This window comes from Pituophis catenifer, unplaced genomic scaffold, assembly GCF_029215685.1.
Source record: "Pituophis catenifer annectens isolate HBS135680 unplaced genomic scaffold, rPitCat1.0.hap2 SCAF_9, whole genome shotgun sequence".
Lineage (NCBI taxonomy): Eukaryota > Metazoa > Chordata > Lepidosauria > Squamata > Colubridae > Pituophis > Pituophis catenifer.
This window is the reverse complement of record NW_027256889.1, coordinates 21,338,119-21,354,754: the sequence shown is the minus strand read 5'-3', so window position 1 is coordinate 21,354,754 and position 16,636 is coordinate 21,338,119. Positions and strand designations below refer to the sequence as shown.

General features: G+C 49.6%; 1 protein-coding gene across 4 annotated transcripts in view; it reads right to left on the bottom strand.

Annotated features, from left to right (window-relative positions):
* The window catches only part of MAP7D1 (MAP7 domain containing 1), a 91,409-nt gene extending 76,359 nt beyond the window's left edge, over positions 1-15,050 (bottom strand). For 3 of the 4 annotated variants that reach the window (XM_070949520.1, XM_070949521.1, XM_070949522.1), the window contains exon 1: positions 14,419-15,050. In XM_070949520.1, the coding sequence (XP_070805621.1) occupies positions 14,419-14,482 (64 nt within the window). In that variant the 5' untranslated portion in view covers positions 14,483-15,050. The remainder of the gene's footprint in view (positions 1-14,418) is intronic. The other variant, XM_070949523.1, reaches the window with a different exon arrangement.
* Positions 15,051-16,636: the final 1,586 nt, after the last annotated feature.

Genomic DNA, 16,636 nt, shown 5'->3' with positions numbered 1-16,636 from the left:
TGGCAGTCATTAAGCAAGTCAATTGTTTGCTATGATGCAGTTTGGCTGAAAACCAGAAGCAAATGCCAATTTTCTGCAAAAACGTCTTAAAACATTGTCAGGTGAACATGAGACACAGCAAATGGTCATTAATGCAGGCCAGTTGCTAAGCACCCAAAATGCGGTCACATAACCATGGAGGAAGAACGCACAGATGTTGGAAGTGTGAATCCAGGTCATAAGTAGCTTTTTCAGAGTCCGTCCTAACTTCGACTGGCCGTAGGTGAAGGACTATCTGTTTAGGAGATTATACTTCCTAGGTTTGCAAGGAACCTAATTATGCATGCTTTGTGAACACAACCATTGGCAGGGAAAGTGCAAACCTCCAAATATTGGGCTACAAGTCCTATCAACATGAAGACTGATGGAAGAATGTGGAGATGTGAGTTTGCGGAAACTTTGGTTAGTGTCTTCTAGCAGTTGGAAGGGTTTCATTCTTTCACAATGTACTTGGGAGATGCCAAATTTGAATCCAGTTTCTTCTTGGAATGATGTCCTGCAGCTTCTCAGCCAACATCTTCCCACATTTTGGAATTTCTCTTCAGCAGTTCTCACCTCTAATCAAAGGCCCTGCCTCAACCTGGTCAGGACCACGCCTCCAAACCTGATTAATCCCTGATTAATCTGAACCCGTGGCTCAGTGGCCCTGATCCCACCTCCACCCCCACGAGTCTCAATGTTGATGTTGGCTTCTCCATCTGTGGGGAGATCCTCCAACAAGAGAGGAAGGCCCTGCTTCCTAAACAAGGAAAACTCAAGATTGAGCAATAAAGGAGAATATTCGTAGCTCAGGGTTGAAATGAGGGGAGTCCTTGGTGCTCCCTGAGCTTGCTTGTTTTTCTTGCAGATGTTTCTTGATGAATGATAATGACTTCATGAATGAAACGTCTGCAGGAAAACAAGCAAGCTCAGAGAGCACCAAGGACCCCCTCAAGATGAATCAACTGCCCTGCAAGCAAGCCGATCAGTGTAAGTCAGCAAGCAGAGAGCTTTGATTACTCAACCATGAAACTAACTCAACCAAAGCTGCCTCTGGATCCTTTCCTGGGTATCTGCAAGCCACCGTTGGCACCACCAGCTTCTCTGCAAAACTGCACCAGGTCCAGCCAAAGGGAGGATCCTGCCCTGTTTGTCTCCCGTTCCACGCAACCACACAAGGAGCCGCAAAGCTGAAGCTTAAGCCACATCTTTCTGGCAGAACTGCTGGGTGGAGCTCCCAAACCACGTGCCGAGTCAGTCCAGCCTTAGGCAAACTGTAATTATGCTGGGGGTGGGGAGGCCAGCCTAATGGCATTCGTCCTGGCTGGTCCTGGCTTTCCTAGGCGGTTTGCAAATAAGGGGAGGGCAGGGGACACCCCTCCCATGCAGAGACCTTTCCCTTTGCGTCAGATGGTGGGAAGGAGGGAGTTTTTTGTGACCAGATTTTAAAAGAAAAGAAGAAGAAGAAGCTTTTCCAATACCAGGCGGGAGAAGCCGGGGATGTAGCCTAGCACTGGGGAAGACAAAGCAAACATATTTTTCTTTGGTTATTGAGGAGTTAAGGAAACCGACTGCCGCTTCGAGCTCTAAAGCAGGGGTCTCCAACCTTGTCAACTGTAAGACTTGTGGACTTCAACTCCCAGAATTCTGGGAGTTGAAATCCACAAGTCTTAAAATTGACAAATTTGGAGACCCCTGCTCTAAAGAAATTCATTTGGCCTGTGATTTTTGCAAAGGGGAGGGGGAGGGAAAATGGCCCTATTAGGAAGATTGGGGCTTAGGGAGCCGAAGCCCCAGCTCTGTGCTTTCTGGTGAAAATAGGCATTTTCTAGCTGAGTTCCAGCAACATTTCTGCAATGCAAACCTCAGAGGGGCATAAAACAGTCCTGGGAGTCCAAACAGAGCAGTCCACCTCCTTTTCAAACCCTCCAAGGTCACTTTATCTGGTCAGGCTCTTGGTCCATCTCATCTAAAGAGAAGCAGTGGGTATATTATAGCCTGACCAGGTGGCTCACTGGCTAAGACAGTGAGCTTGTCGATCAGAAAGGTTGGCATTTCGGCGGTTCGAATCCCTAGCACAGGTCTCCTGTGTGAGCAGGGGGTTGGACTAGATGATCTCCAAGATCCCTTCCAACTCTGTTACTGTTACAGGGGAGATGCTGTGGCCTGGACCTTCCATAAAACTTTGCAAATTGTGCAGGCACAACCGCATTTGAACCAAATACTTGGCCTGGTTACTGAAATAGGTTATTTCTTGGATTCATATCTTACACTGCCCCGTAAACTTACTGGACAAGTAGCCTGGGAACTCAGTCGCCACATCTAAATGGTCTACAGTGGTGTTTTTCAAACTCTGGCAAGCCATGCTGACTGGGGAATTCTGGGAGTGGAAGTCCACACATCTGAAAGTTGCCAAAACATCAGTCTACGGCTTCCCTATAGGAAAAGGATTCTACTTTTGAGGACAGAGCAGAAATTCTTTGTCGTGTAAGTTCCCAGCTGTGATAGTCAACACTGCCACATTGGCCTGGAAATTAACAGAAGAAAACCTTCAACCTCATACACTGATGGGGAGTGTTATTGACTTATCCCCATTTTAATAGTGGAGGTCAGCTTCACTGTCGTTTTTATGGGTTGGAAGGGATTTCTGAAACCATCTAGGGTTAGCCTTAACCAGTAGACCAGACAGGTAACACGATCAGATGATAATTCGACTTTATTGTAAGGCTACGTTTACAAGATATTGCAGGTTTGAAAGTACAAATCTTCTACTGTCTCCTTTATAGCCTGAGAAACTAGGGAGGGTCACTTCTGCACCTCTTCCTCTGCCCATTATGTAGCTAACGGTTACACCTTATCTGACCATTCCCTAGGCAGCATTTCTTTGTCCCATCTCCCAAGGTCTTCCTCACATATCATTACATCTAATCTAACACCCTGCTTGGTGCAGGAATTTGCCACTGTAATTCCCCTGACAGGTGGCAGCCCTCCTGTATTTCTATACCACCAACCTATTAATCCACTTATCTCCACTGTAGTCCATCCCTGAACAGCCTTAACCATTAGGAAATTATTCCGGATGTCCACTCAAAATCTCCTTCCTTGTTGTTTCTTCTCCTGTCTTCAATTCTGACATCAGCTCTCTGAAGACAATTAGTAGGTCTCCCCCATAGTCTTCTCTTCTCCAAGTGAACTGCTCCCAACACTTCCAACAACTCCTCACATCTTGTTCCTTCTTGAGCCCTTTTCCAAACAAATGAATCTTTATCATTTATTCATGTCCCTTCAAAAGACACCTCAACCCTCAGTAGCACAAGGAATCTGTACTAGCATGAACAACATGCCCTGCCACAACTCACGTGGGTTTTTTCATATGTTGCATGAACCCAGCCTCTATTCGTCGAATTATGATCACATCAAAACTTTGCTTAATGCAACATGTTAAACCAAACATGTTTTTGCACGTAAGCTTTAGCATCAAATGAGCTGCTTATTTACTAAGCAAAAGTGTACTGTAACACTGAACAATAAGCCACGTTAATCAACCGCAATGGCCAGATGTAGACAACATGCTAAATTTAAACCAAATAAACCATACTATGCCTTAAGGCAGTTATTCCCAACGTGATTCCTGGTGAACCATAAGCGCTTATCTGGCAAATAGCAGCAAAAGGCTATGCAACTAGAATAGATCAAAGGAACACGCTGACTGAAGTATTTTCTCAGTGAGAAATAATAAGTAATTATTAGAAAGATGATTGGTGAAGAGGATGAAACTTGTGGAGATGGCTAAATTAACCTCTTTAAGTAGAGAAAAATTAATATCTGATAAATGCATTTATAGCTGATTGGAAAATCCTTGTAGATTTTTTTTTGCATACAATGGAAACAAAATGCACTTTAGGATTTGTGGTTTTGATGTTTAGGGGAAAAAAACCTGGATAATAGAAAACAGTGAATTTTTGTTTGTAAACAAACAGTAGTAGGGGATAATTTTGTAATTGTGCTTATATTTGCTGCAAAGGAAATTGGAAGCTTTTTCCTTCTATTTATTTTTATTCTTATTTATTTCGGCACTCTGACTTTTTTTCCCCTTTCTTATTTCATTCCTTCTTTGCTGCCTTTACTCTTTATTAGTTGATCTTAGTTTTTATGCATAGCCAGTTTGGTTTAGTGGCTAAGGCTCCAGGCCAGAAACTGGGAGAGAGTAAATTCATGCCCGCCTTAAGCATGAAAGCCAACTAGGTGACTTTGGGCCAGTCCCGCCCTCTCTCTCAGCTCAACCCACCTCTCAGGGTTGTTGTTGTGGGGAAATTAGGAGAAGAAGAAACATTAGGCATGTTCACTGCCTTGAGGTCTTTATAAAAAAATAACAGAGATGGGACAAAAATAAATAAGGTCCTTTGCAAAACATTCAATGAAAATTTATTTTTTAAGAAAAGAAAACGAGAAAAGAACTCTGTCTTGAACGGCCCTTGACAAATGCTTGACCTCCGTCTACAGAGGGCAACTTTGAAATGTTTCAGATGCCTTGTGGAGATGGCAATTGCAGCAAAACCTTGCAACAACCATCTCATGGTTCTTCTCGAAAGAACAAATGGGGCGTGTCTGCCCAAGTATGATACACAACCCTTCCCACACCATTCCAGCCACAGCAGTGGCAGGCAACTCTCACCCAACACGTTGCTTGGAAGGTCATGCGCTGGGGCAATGGTCCAAGACGTCCCTTCAAGGGCATAGCTCTCATCACTGGACACTTGACAGAGGCTTAAATTAGCATCGAGGGACCCTCCTATCCAATTTATTTATTCATTTGCACAATTCATATGGCTGCCCATCTCACCAAAGTGACTCTGGGTGATGTAGAGCAAAAACAATGAGGCTAGTCCTCCATATGTAAACCGTAACGGAGCCTGCCCGTTAGGGTTATAGGTCATAATGGTTGTAAAAACCTGCAACTGGTTTTATGACCTTTTCATGTGCTAATCATTAAGCAAATTATTAAGTGGATGCTGAAGTCATTGAGTGAACTAATTTAATTTAATTTAATTTTATTTTATTTGATTTATATACCGCCCTACTCCCAGAGGACTCAGGGCGGTGAACAGGCACAAGATAAAACACATAGAATACAAAAATTTAAGAGCAGAAGTAAAATCGAATTAAATCAACTTAGCCCAAGACAAATTTAAAACCCCAGGTTAAGAACAAATTAAAATTTACATTAAAATTTACATTAAAAAGAGAATGGGAGAGGTTAGGCCAGACCAGCCTGGTGAAATAAAAAGGTCTTGAGAGCGCGGCGGAAGGTGCGTAGATCCGGGATCCTCCGTATCTCTGGGGGGAGCTCGTTCCAGATAGTAGGTGCCCCCACAGAGAAGGCTCTCCCCCTGGGGGCCGCCAGCCAACATTGTTTGGCCAATGGCACCCGGAGGAGTCCCTCTCTGTGAGAGCGTACCGGCTGGTGGGAGGCCGTTTGCGGCAGCAGGCGGTCCCGTAAATAACCAGGCCCTAAGCCATGGAGCGCTCTAAAGGTGGTAACCAAAACCTTGAAGCGCACCCAGAAGACCACCGGGAGCCAGTGCAGCTGGCTAATAGTTGACTATCAACATAGTTTCGCTGAAAACCGGAAGGAAGAGCTGGTTTTCAGCAAAACCGTCTTAAAATGTGGTAGGTTGTTGCAAATGGCCATAAAGGCGCCATGTTGCCAAGCACTCACAGTTTAATCACTGGATGATGGAAGAGGGCCGACCATTGGAACTTTGAATCCAGGAGATAAATCCCCATTTTTAGGTCAGTCGTAACTTCAAATTGTCGCTAAGTGACAGGTCATAAGTCAAGGGCTAATTGTAAACATGTCAAACACAGTCTTTTTTTTTTAAGGCAAACCAAGAGCTTTGATCAACAACCTCAAAGTCTCACTGGCTCTCTGAGTTCACCAAGTTTGATGGCACAGCCAAATCTCCAAGGACTTCCAGAAAAGAAGGCAGAACTGAGCTAGCTAAACTCACTTCAGAAGGGAGAATGTTCCAGAAGGCGGGTCCCATGGCAGAGAAGTCTTGCCTTTGCAAACCCACCAAATGCAGATCTCTGAGAGACAGGACCACAGCATGCCTCGTACCAGATCCAGTGAGATTTCAAGATGTAAACATCTTTCTTCAATAGGTGGGTTTCCCAACAAGTCTCAGGTCTTTGCAAATCTCCTCAGTGGGCCCCCCTCCAGCCCCACGACAGTAGCCACCAAGTCAAGTTTGGAGAGAAACGTCCATTTGGAGCAGTGTTTTGTTTACATCACACAAGTAAGGAAAACCACCGCTTTTTCTCTTGCTCATCCAGAAACATCTGTGCAGACGGGGACCACATTTGATGCTAAGGCATAGTTGGTTGAATAATGGTTTATTGAATTGGCTAGATGAGCAGAACAGGCCAAACCATCCCCTCTGCTTCATACAATGGTTGCAACCTACAGCATGTTAAGACCAAGGCAAAAGCAGGACATACTGTGGCTTAGCATATGGCATGAGAAATGCTGGAATATTGGGAGCTTGACCCAGTAAGTCAGTTGTCTTAGATCAGGTTCTCCACACCTGGTCCTCTCCAGGTGCATTGGCCTTCCAGTCCCACAACTACTATCCAGAAAAGCATCTGAAGGCCAACTCATCTGAAAGACAGCAGGCTGGAGAAAAGAAGATCAAGATGGATGATCCTGCATCTCATTTGAAAGATTTTTCACACCTTGGTGGCTTCTCTTGGCGGCCTCTCTTGGGCTCACTTGTGACCTCCCTGCATTTCTTTGCAGTCTAGTAGTCCAACAAGCTTCCTTAGCCAGGCATTCCTACACACCTTTAGATTTCTCCTACACCTTCTGTCTACAAGTATCTACCTCGGGATCATGAGATTCATCCTTCCTTCCTTGCTCCACTTTAGGTCCCCTCCACTTCGGAAGAATCAACCAACACCCACAAATAAGCCCAATGTAGACCCACATGAGCTGGCTGGCTTCCAGGCAGGTTGTAGGACAGGGGTCTCCAATCTTGGCAACTTTAAGACTTGTGGTCTTCAACTCCCAGAGTTCCTCAGCCAGCTTTGCTTTGCTGGCTGAGGAATTCTGGGAATTGAAGTCCACAAGTCTTAAAGTTGCCAAGGTTGGAGACCCCTGTTGTAGGAGACTCAGACGCTGGACTCCCTCCTTATCTTCTTAGCCCAGCAGCTGCTAAGCCCACAGGCTGAAGGCCACTTCCTCCAGCCTGGAGAAACCCTGGCCCCACTGGAGGGAAATTAAGGGGGTTATAGTCAGAACAGGAGGGAGCTGCATTGAGGAAGCTGCTGTAGATTACGGGTCCTTTGCCACCAACTCTCTGGTCACAATATCAAGCACCTATATCAAGCCTATTTAGGAAGGAGAAGAAAAACATTGTCTACAATTCTAACTGATGGAAGTCCTATCATCATCCTGGTGGTGCCAGACTACAAATAGGCCATGGGTAGACTTCAACTCAAGGTCAAGCATCCAATGGATAACCAACCCAAAGGAACAAACCCACATGGCCTTGCCTTAACTTGCCATCACTACACCAATGAGAGGAATTATGTCATGTCATTTGCACAATGACATCATGAGCACAGATAACATCATCCTGGCTTCTCATAGCCGGCTACTCATACCCTGCATAGACGGGATGAATAATTTTCGGAGAAGGAACGCTAGTCGAATCACTCGGTGTTTTACAGAACGTTATGCACAGCATGTTATTATGCGCATAATAAATTGATCTGTGACCTAACTGAATGAGCCAGGCCTACGCAACATACTGTACCAAGCCACACCAAAACTACCCAAGGGCGAAATTAAAACTCTGCACATTGCACACACTAAGTTTATAACTGACCTAATTAAGAGTGTTGTGTGGATACATCCTTCTTTTTTCATTTATTTGAAACTTCATCCCTCTTATATTTATCCCCTTCTTATTCTTCAAGCAGCTGTGAGTTTCACCTCAGCTTATGTGCTTGGAAAGGCGATGTCATGGACTCTGTTCCCGTTAAAACTCAGGAAATGAGGGGCCAATTACAATGGCCCCATCTTTGTGGAGGAATGCAGAAGTTGGCTCTTTGAAGCCAACTGCAAAAGTGCAATCCTGAGATTCAAATGACCAGCCTATGTTGAAGTATCACTCAAGACAAAAGGTGCCCCACCCAGCATTCTCTAAATGGGTTTTTGCAAAGTTATTTCATGTCCAAAGTCCCTGGTGATTATAGCTAGCAGGGTTTGGGAAATTTCCCCACATGGAAAAAAAAAAAGGAGAAATCTTGAACAAGGTTCAAGATTTAGGGTATAGGGTAGAGTGATCCTATACCAGGGACCTGCAATCTTAAGTGGGGAGGCCGATGGCGACGGCGACGATGGTGGCGGCGGCGGCCGCGGCGGCGGCTGCGGTGACGGCAGCGGATGTCGGGGTGGCTCCCAGCGGCTTGCAGACCTGAACTACAGCATAGGATTCTTCAGCAGCAGCCTTAGACTGAGCTCTGGGAGACTGGAGAGTGTTGGACCCTTGGGGGAAGGGTTACCTCCATGGGGACCCAGAGACACCCCCCTAGGACGAGCTGGATGGGGGGGGAACGAAATAGGGCCGCATTATCCATCAGATAATGGTTGAGGGATTGCAGGGGTCGGAAAAGAACTACAAACCTATGCGGCTTGAATTTCCCCTCCCTCTTCCATCCTTTGGACCGAGTTTAGGCCTATGGGCCTTACTACGGTTGCAGCTACCCATCTACTTTGGCCTGCTGAATTATTCCAAATTTTCCCCCTTTTACATCTAGTCTGTCTGAACTCCCTGCCATGTAAAATCTCTTCAACGTGAATTTACGAACTTAAACCTCCTTCTGAGCAGGATACTTGACCCCCAGATGCTACTAATCCCAGGAGGGATACTGGTTCTATGGACATAAGGCCAGTGGGAGGCGGACTATGGCTATCTTCACGCCCGGATTTCCATCAGAGTTTCCATGGGTGGCCTAGGTGAGAGCATGGCTGCCCTGGAACCTCCGGGGTCGAAGGATATGTACCTCCTTGGCCATTGTCGTGAGAGGACAATGGGCTTGATGGCCTAACCATGGACTAGAATTCTCCCTATGTCTGTAACATCAGTGGTACTCCCTTCCCTTGGACTCTGTCTCCCCTGATTATATGTATTCGGTGTCGGAACTCCTCGCCCTGCGAGATTCTCCCCACTCGCAGGTTTGGCCCTCCACATTATCGAGGGCCTATCTCGATGACGGGCTTTGGAGTCCAGAGAGATGGCATGGAGCAAGGAAGAAATTGTGGGGTTTTTTAGGGAAATTTTTTAAGATTTTAAGGGGTTCTGGGAGGGGGGTTTGTAATGATCTTTCTAGAGAAATTGGGAAGAAGACTCTGGGGGATGGGGGGGGAAATCCACCAGGGTCAGAGCCGAGCCCGGCACAGGGTAACGATTTGGGAGGTGTTGGTCGAGGGACTGGGAAAGGGATGGGGGACGATACCTACGAGGTCTGTACCATCAGCACGGTAGATGGGAGGGGCAGATATGGCGGGAGCAGGGGACCATATCATGTGTTGGGGGCTCGCACTCGCTGTTTGAGAGCAATTGCTTGCCCCGGTCCCCATGGCTCCTCTTGGAGACTAGGTGGCTTAGATACTCAGGATCTGGGCCTTCGGCTGATGTTATGCAATGCCAGGTCCGTGGTTAATAAGGCCCCCCTCATTCACGATCTTATACAAGAGGGAGGAGCGGACCTGGCGGGTATTACGGAGACCTGGTTGGGCCCGGAGGGTGGCGTCCCTCTGGTTGAAATGTGCCCACCAGGCTTCAGAGCATTCCATCAGCCGAGGGCCCAGGGGAGGGGCGGGGGGGGTGGCGGTTATTATTAACGAGGATCTGGATCCGAGGGAGACCACTGTGCCTCAGATAGCCGGATGTGAGTCCCTCCTTGTGAGGTGGAGCCGTGGGGTTCAGATGGGCTTGTTGCTTACGTACCTGGCTCCCTGCCGCGTGGCAACAGCCCTTCCTGAGCTACTCGACGTGATAGCCACGGTGGCAGTAGATACACCCAGGCTTTTAGTCATGGGTGATTTCAACTTGCCATCTGTCGGTGAAACGTCTGAGGTGGCTCGGGAGTTCATGGCTTCCATGACGGCCATGGACCTGACCCAGTTAGTTCATGGCCCTACTCACAGGGGAGGTCACACTCTGGATCTGATTTTTGTCTCTGGCCAGTGGTTGAGTGGTCTTGTTATAGGGGATATAGACATGGAACCCTTGTCATGGACTGACCACTCACTCCTTCGCCTAGATCTTCGAACCGCGACCCCTCGCCGCAGGGAGGCGGACCCAATTAGATGGATCCGCCCCAGGCGCCTGATGGATCCTGATAGGTTCCAGACGGAGCTTGGGCCATTTCCTGAGGATCTAGCACATGACTCGGCCGAGGACCTGGTAGCCGCCTGGGATCGGGCGGCTGGTGGGGCCTTGGACCGAGTTGTGCCTTTGCGGCCTCTGACCCGATGCCGATCCCGGGTGGCTCCTTGGTTTACTGAGGAGCTGAGGGAAATGAAGCGCCGGAAAAGACGCCTGGAGAGCGGTTGGAGGGCCAGTCTCGCTGAATCTGATCGAACACTGGTAAGGTCGCATATTAAGGCCTACCTAGTGGCGATAAAGACGGCAAAGTCTAATTACTTTTCCGCCTCTATTGCGTCATCAGGGAATCGTCCGGCCGCCCTGTTTAGGGTGACCCGCGCCCTGCTCCATCTGGGAGTGCGGGAGGATCCCTTAGAAGGCAGGGCGGAGGATTTCGGACAATACCTGTATGACAAAATCGCTCAGATCCGGGGGGATTTGGACTCTGACTGGGTAGATCAGGGCAGGGTGACGAGGAACAGTCTTGAGAATGTTATCTGGGAGGAGTTTGATGCTGTGACTCCCGATGATGTGGACAGGATTTTGGGGAGACTTAGTGCGGCCACATGTTTACTGGACCCGTGTCCCTCCTGGTTGGTACTGGCTTCCCGGGAGGTTACACGAGGCTGGCTCCAGGGCGTCATTAATGCTTCCTTGAGTGAGGGTCACTTCCCCGCTGCCCTGAAAGAGGCGGTGGTGAGGCCTCTCCTCAAGAAGCCGTCCCTGGATCCAGCAATATTGGCTAACTATCGTCCTGTCTCCAACCTTCGCTTCATTGCGAAGGTTGTTGAGAGTGTGGTCGCGCAACAGTTTCCACAATTCCTGGAGGAAACATCCTATCTGGATCCGTTCCAGTCGGGTTTCAGGTCTGGGCACAGCACGGAAACGGCATTGGTCGCGTTGGTTGATGATCTCTGGAGGGCTCGGGACAGGGGTTATTCCTCTGTTCTGGTCCTATTAGATCTCTCAGCGGCTTTTGATACCATCGACCATGGTATCATGCTGCACCGGCTGGAAGAGTTGGGGGTGGGAGGCACCGTGTTACGGTGGTTCTCCTCCTTTCTCTCCGACCGGTCGCAGTTTGTGTTGGCAGGGGGGCAGAGGTCGACCTCGAGGCCTCTCATTTGTGGAGTGCCGCAGGGATCGGTCCTCTCGCCCCTTCTGTTCAACATTTATGTGAAGCCACTGGGCGAGATCATCCGTGGCTTTGGGGTGAGATACCACCAGTACGCTGATGACACCCAGCTGTACATCTCCACCCCAGGCCACCCCAACGATGCCCTTGAAGTGATGTCCCAGTGCCTGGAGGCTGTGCGGATCTGGATGGGGAGGAACAGGCTCAGGCTCAACCCTTCCAAGACTGAGTGGCTGTGGCTCCCGGCATCCCGATATAGTCAGTTGACTCCATCACTGACTATTGGGGGCGAGTCTTTGGCCCCCACTGAAAGGGCTCGCAATCTGGGAGTCCTCCTGGATAGGCAGCTGTCTTTGGAGGAACATCTGACGGCTGTTACCAGGGGGACCTTTTATCAGGTTCGCCTGATTCGCCAGTTGCGGCCCTTTCTTGATCGGGATTCCCTGTGCACAGTCACTCACGCCCTCGTCACCTCTCGCCTTGACTACTGTAACGCTCTCTACATGGGGCTCCCCTTGAAGAGCACCCGGAGGCTCCAGCTGGTCCAGAATGCAGCAGCGCGGGTAGTGATGGGAGCAACATGGCGCTCCCATGTAACACCACTCCTGCGCGAGCTGCACTGGCTCCCGGTGGTCTTCCGGGTGCGCTTCAAGGTGTTGGTTATCACCTTTAAAGCGCTCCATGGCATAGGGCCTAGCTATCTCCGAGACCGCCTGCTGCTACCGATGACCTCCCATCGACCCGTGCGCTCCCACAGAGAGGGCCTCCTCAGGGTGCCATCAGCCAAACAATGTAGGCTGGTGGCCCCCAGGGGGAGGGCTTTCTCTGTGGGGGCTCCCACCCTCTGGAATCAGTTGCCCCCGGAGATAAGAAGAATCCAGGACCTCAATGCCTTCCGTCGTTCCCTGAAAACCTATCTTTTTCAGCAAGCCGGGTTGGCTTAAGAAGAAATTTTTAAAATTTTTAAATTCTTTTAATTAGTCTGTGATTTTTAATTTTTTGGGCCAAATTTTATATATATTTTTAAATGTTTTAATATTTGTATTCTATGTTTTTTATCTTGGCTGTACACCGCCCTGAGTCCTCAGGGAGAAGGGCGGTATATAAATTCGAAATTAAATTAAATTAAATTAAATTAAAGTACTCAAAGAGCCATTTGGACCCGTTTCCCACAGAAAAGAAAACACTGGGAGCCACAAAACCTGGGTGGGCGTGGCCAACTCAATGTCACTCACTTCCACCAGTCACATGACCACTCCCTAGCCACACCTACCCAGCCGGTCACTAGGGCAGAGAACCAGTTGTTAAAAAACGCCGGGAATCACAAAATCCTTTTGACATATTGCTCTCTCCCCTCTCTCCCTTTCTCTGTTTCTGCCCTGGCCACTTCTCCATCCCCCACCATTTCCCTTACCTACTCAGGCCAGGCGAGGAGTGACTGGGAGGGGAGGGCAAGGGGCGGGGCCAGCCAGTGGTGGGATCACCTGACAGGGAGCCACAGCAGAGGGCCCAAAGAGCTGCATGTGGCTCCGGAGCCGCAGGTTGCTGACCCCTGTCCTATTCCCCTCTCCCACCCCACTTCTATCAAGCCTATTTAGGAAAGAGAAGAAAAATATTGTCTACAATTCTGACTGATGGAAGTCCTATCATCATCCTAGTGGTGCCAGACTACAAATAGGCCATCATTGAAGATGGGTGGACTTCAACTCCCAAGAATTCCCCAGCCAGCCTTGCTGGGCCATACCATATTTTTGGAGAAACAGGCCAGGAATCAGAATTTGCAGAGGCAAAGCTCTTAATAAGGGACAGGCCCAGCTGGTCAGACGAAATGGGGGAAAAAGGAAATACATTTTTGGGTGGTGGATTAAGAGAGCCTTCATCCATCCGTGAAGTGGTGGCCGGGGCCTCAACTTTCTTTCCCCTTTGTGCAGCAGAGATGCTGGACCGCAGGCCGGCCTCCACCCCATCCCCTTCACTCTACCCCACCCCCTTCTTTCCAGGAAGGCCCAAGCCCACCCCTCCTGCAGACCCCCATTCAAGACCAGCCTCAGCAGAACTTGGGGGCAGCAACTGTCCCCTTGAGGAGGGAGGGGCTCTCCCCCACCCACCCAAGGTCAGAAAGGAAAACCAGGCAGGTGGTCTTTCCTTCAATCCCCAAGCAGCTGTCGGGAAAGATGCCAGTTCTGGGTTGGGGAGGAAGTGGGATGGTTATTTATAAACCCCCAATCCAGGGCAGACTGCATGGCTCTTTCCCTCCCTCCCTCCCTCCCTCCCCTTCCCCCTTTCTCCAGGCTGGGTCTGAGACCCTGGAAAGAAGTTGGGGGTGGGGAAGGGAGAAGGGCTGCTTTATCTGTGCCCTTCCTAGAAAATGTCCCGAGGGAGGGGGCTGTCCCAGCTCCAAGAATCAGCAAAGGCCAAAGGGAGGGAGGGAGGGGGGGGGGGAAATCGGGCTCTGCGTCCTTCCTCCCACCCTTAGGTTTCAGTGCCCCCCCACCCAAACACACACACACACACACACACACACACACACCACCGCCGGTCCTGCAAAGAAAGCTGCGTTTCCCACTCCCCATCACGCCCCTCCCTTGCAAGCAGCGGCAGACTGTTCAGAAGGGGGGGGGGTAGGGAGGGCGGCCAAGGTCCCACCGGCGGATCCCCCCACCCACCCCTCTTTTTCTCCCGCGCAGATCCAGACAAAAATCTTTATCTCCCCCCCCTCCCCCAGTTCTTCTCCATCCCTTGCCTCCCCCCCTCCCCCTCCCCCTCCCCCAAATCCTTCGCCGCAGCAGCATCTTCTTCTCCTCCTCCGAAGCGCTCGCAAATATTTACCTCCCCGATCGCCCGGCTGTTGCTTCCCGCCGGGGGCCTTGGGCTGCTCGGCGCTCTTCTCCATCCTGGATCTTGGGAAGGAGGGACGGCCGGAGGGGAGGAAGAGGAAGGGGAAGGGGGCGGGTGGGGGCCTGGTCTCGCGTGTCCGTCCGTCCCCCCGTCCCCCCCTCTCTCTCTCTCGCTCGGGTCTCGTTGAAGGCTGTCCTTCCGCGATCCTTTGGCTTTCCGATCCGGGGAGGCTGGGATCAAATCAGGGACGATCTTTTTCTCGGAAACGGGGCGGGGAGGGGGTGGGGGGAGAAGTGGAGGAGGAGGAGGAGGAGGAAGATCTTCCAAAGAATTCAGCAAATCCTCCAGCCTGGCTCTTCCTCTTTTTGCATCGCGGGCGGCTTGTGAACTTGGTTTGAAAGCGAGGCGGTGGCCGGGCGGCAAAGCACAAAGCCGGGAATATTAGGGAGAGAAACCCCTGTCCCCTCCCCAACTCCTGGGGGGAAAAAAATTCCTTTGTACCGTTATTATTTCCCCCCCCCCTCTTTTTCCCACCATCCAATATTGCTGGATCGGGAAGAGATGGGGGAGAAAAGGGGTGGGGTTGGGGGGTCCTTAACCCAGGCGGCTGGAAGTAAAAAAAAAAAAGAAAGAGAGAGAGAGAGAGAGATTTAAAAAAGAAAAGAAAAAAAATTAAAAAAGAGAGGGGGGGGCAGCCAGCAATAAATCCAGCCCGGCTCCGCTAACAGCTGATTCTGCAAAATGACCAGAGCGAGAATCTCAACTATTGTACATCCTCAGTCTGGCCTCTGAAGCTGGACGCTACCATCACGGGGGGGGGGGAGAGAGAGAGATTTCCCCCCCTCCCGCTAGAAACCGCGGACCTTTCGGGTTATCGACCCACGCGCGCTTCCGAGGCCGGGAAGGAGATTCCATGCTCCGGTCCCTGAAGGAAGGAGAGAGAGGGAAAGCTCTTTTTCGGGCTCGCCATGCGGCACTCCCCCCCCCCGGGTCGCCGCCGCCACTTGGTCGCGCCCGGGGAGCGTGTTGAGAAAGTTCAGATTAGATTCCTCGCCCAGCAGCTGAATTGCGTGACTCATTTGGGAGGGGAGGGGGGAAGAGGGCTGCGGGGACGGGGGAGGTGGGGGGATTTCCAAGGCTGGACTAAGGAGGAGGCGATTTACAAGGATGTGGGGGGGGGGGGAGCGAAGGCATCTAGGATTTATTTATTTATTTGTTTGTTTATTTATTTATTTATTAATTAATTATATTTCTATACCGCCTTTCTCCCGTAGGACTCAAGGCGGTGTACAGTCAAGAAAAATATAGACACATAAACGTCATAAAATTGTTAATTAAATTGAATGTCTTGTTCATCAGCAGCCCCAATGCAGAAGGTCTCCTGGTCTCCGGAGCTACAGGTGATCTGAGGTTGGAATGGGTTGTTAACGGATTAACAAGAGCTGGAAGGGACCTTGTAGCAGTGGTGAAATCTAAAATTTGTTACTACCGGTTCTGTGGGCGTGGCTTGGTGGGGGGGCTGGATAATGTGACTGGGTGGGCTGGCCAATTATTATTTTTTGTTACTGACGATCCCAGCTGAGTTGCCTAATTGGCAGAAGCTTTTTTTCTTTTAAATGCCTCTGAGGATCAGGCAACTCAGCTTGGATGTCAGAGGCATTTAAAAGAAAAAAAGCCTCTGAGGATCAGGCAACTCAGCTGGGATCCTCAGAGGCTTTTAAAAGCATTTTTTCTACAACCTCTGAAGAGGCTGTAGAAAAAATGCTTTTAAAAGCCTTTGACATCCCAGCTGCATGTTGTCTGATCGGCAGAGGCTTTTTTTTTTTTACTTTTAAAAGCATTTTTTCAGCCAAAGAGGTTGTAGAAAAAAATGCTTTTAAAAGTAAAAAAAAGCCTCTGATGATTGTGCAACTCAGCTGGGCATGGTGAGGGGGGGGCAGGGATTTTTGCTACTGGTTCTCTGAACCACCCGCCTCCATCGCTACTGGATCGGGCGATCCGGTCCGAACTGGAGCATTTCACCCTTGCCTTGTAAGTCATCTAGTCCAGAGATCTCCAACTTTGGCAACTTTGCAAAGTTGGCTGGGGAATTCTTGGAGTTGAAGTCCTCCCGGCTTAAAGTTGCCAAGATTGGAGACCCCTCATCTAGTACACACACACACACACACACACACACACACACACACACACACGCAGGAGACCCTGCACC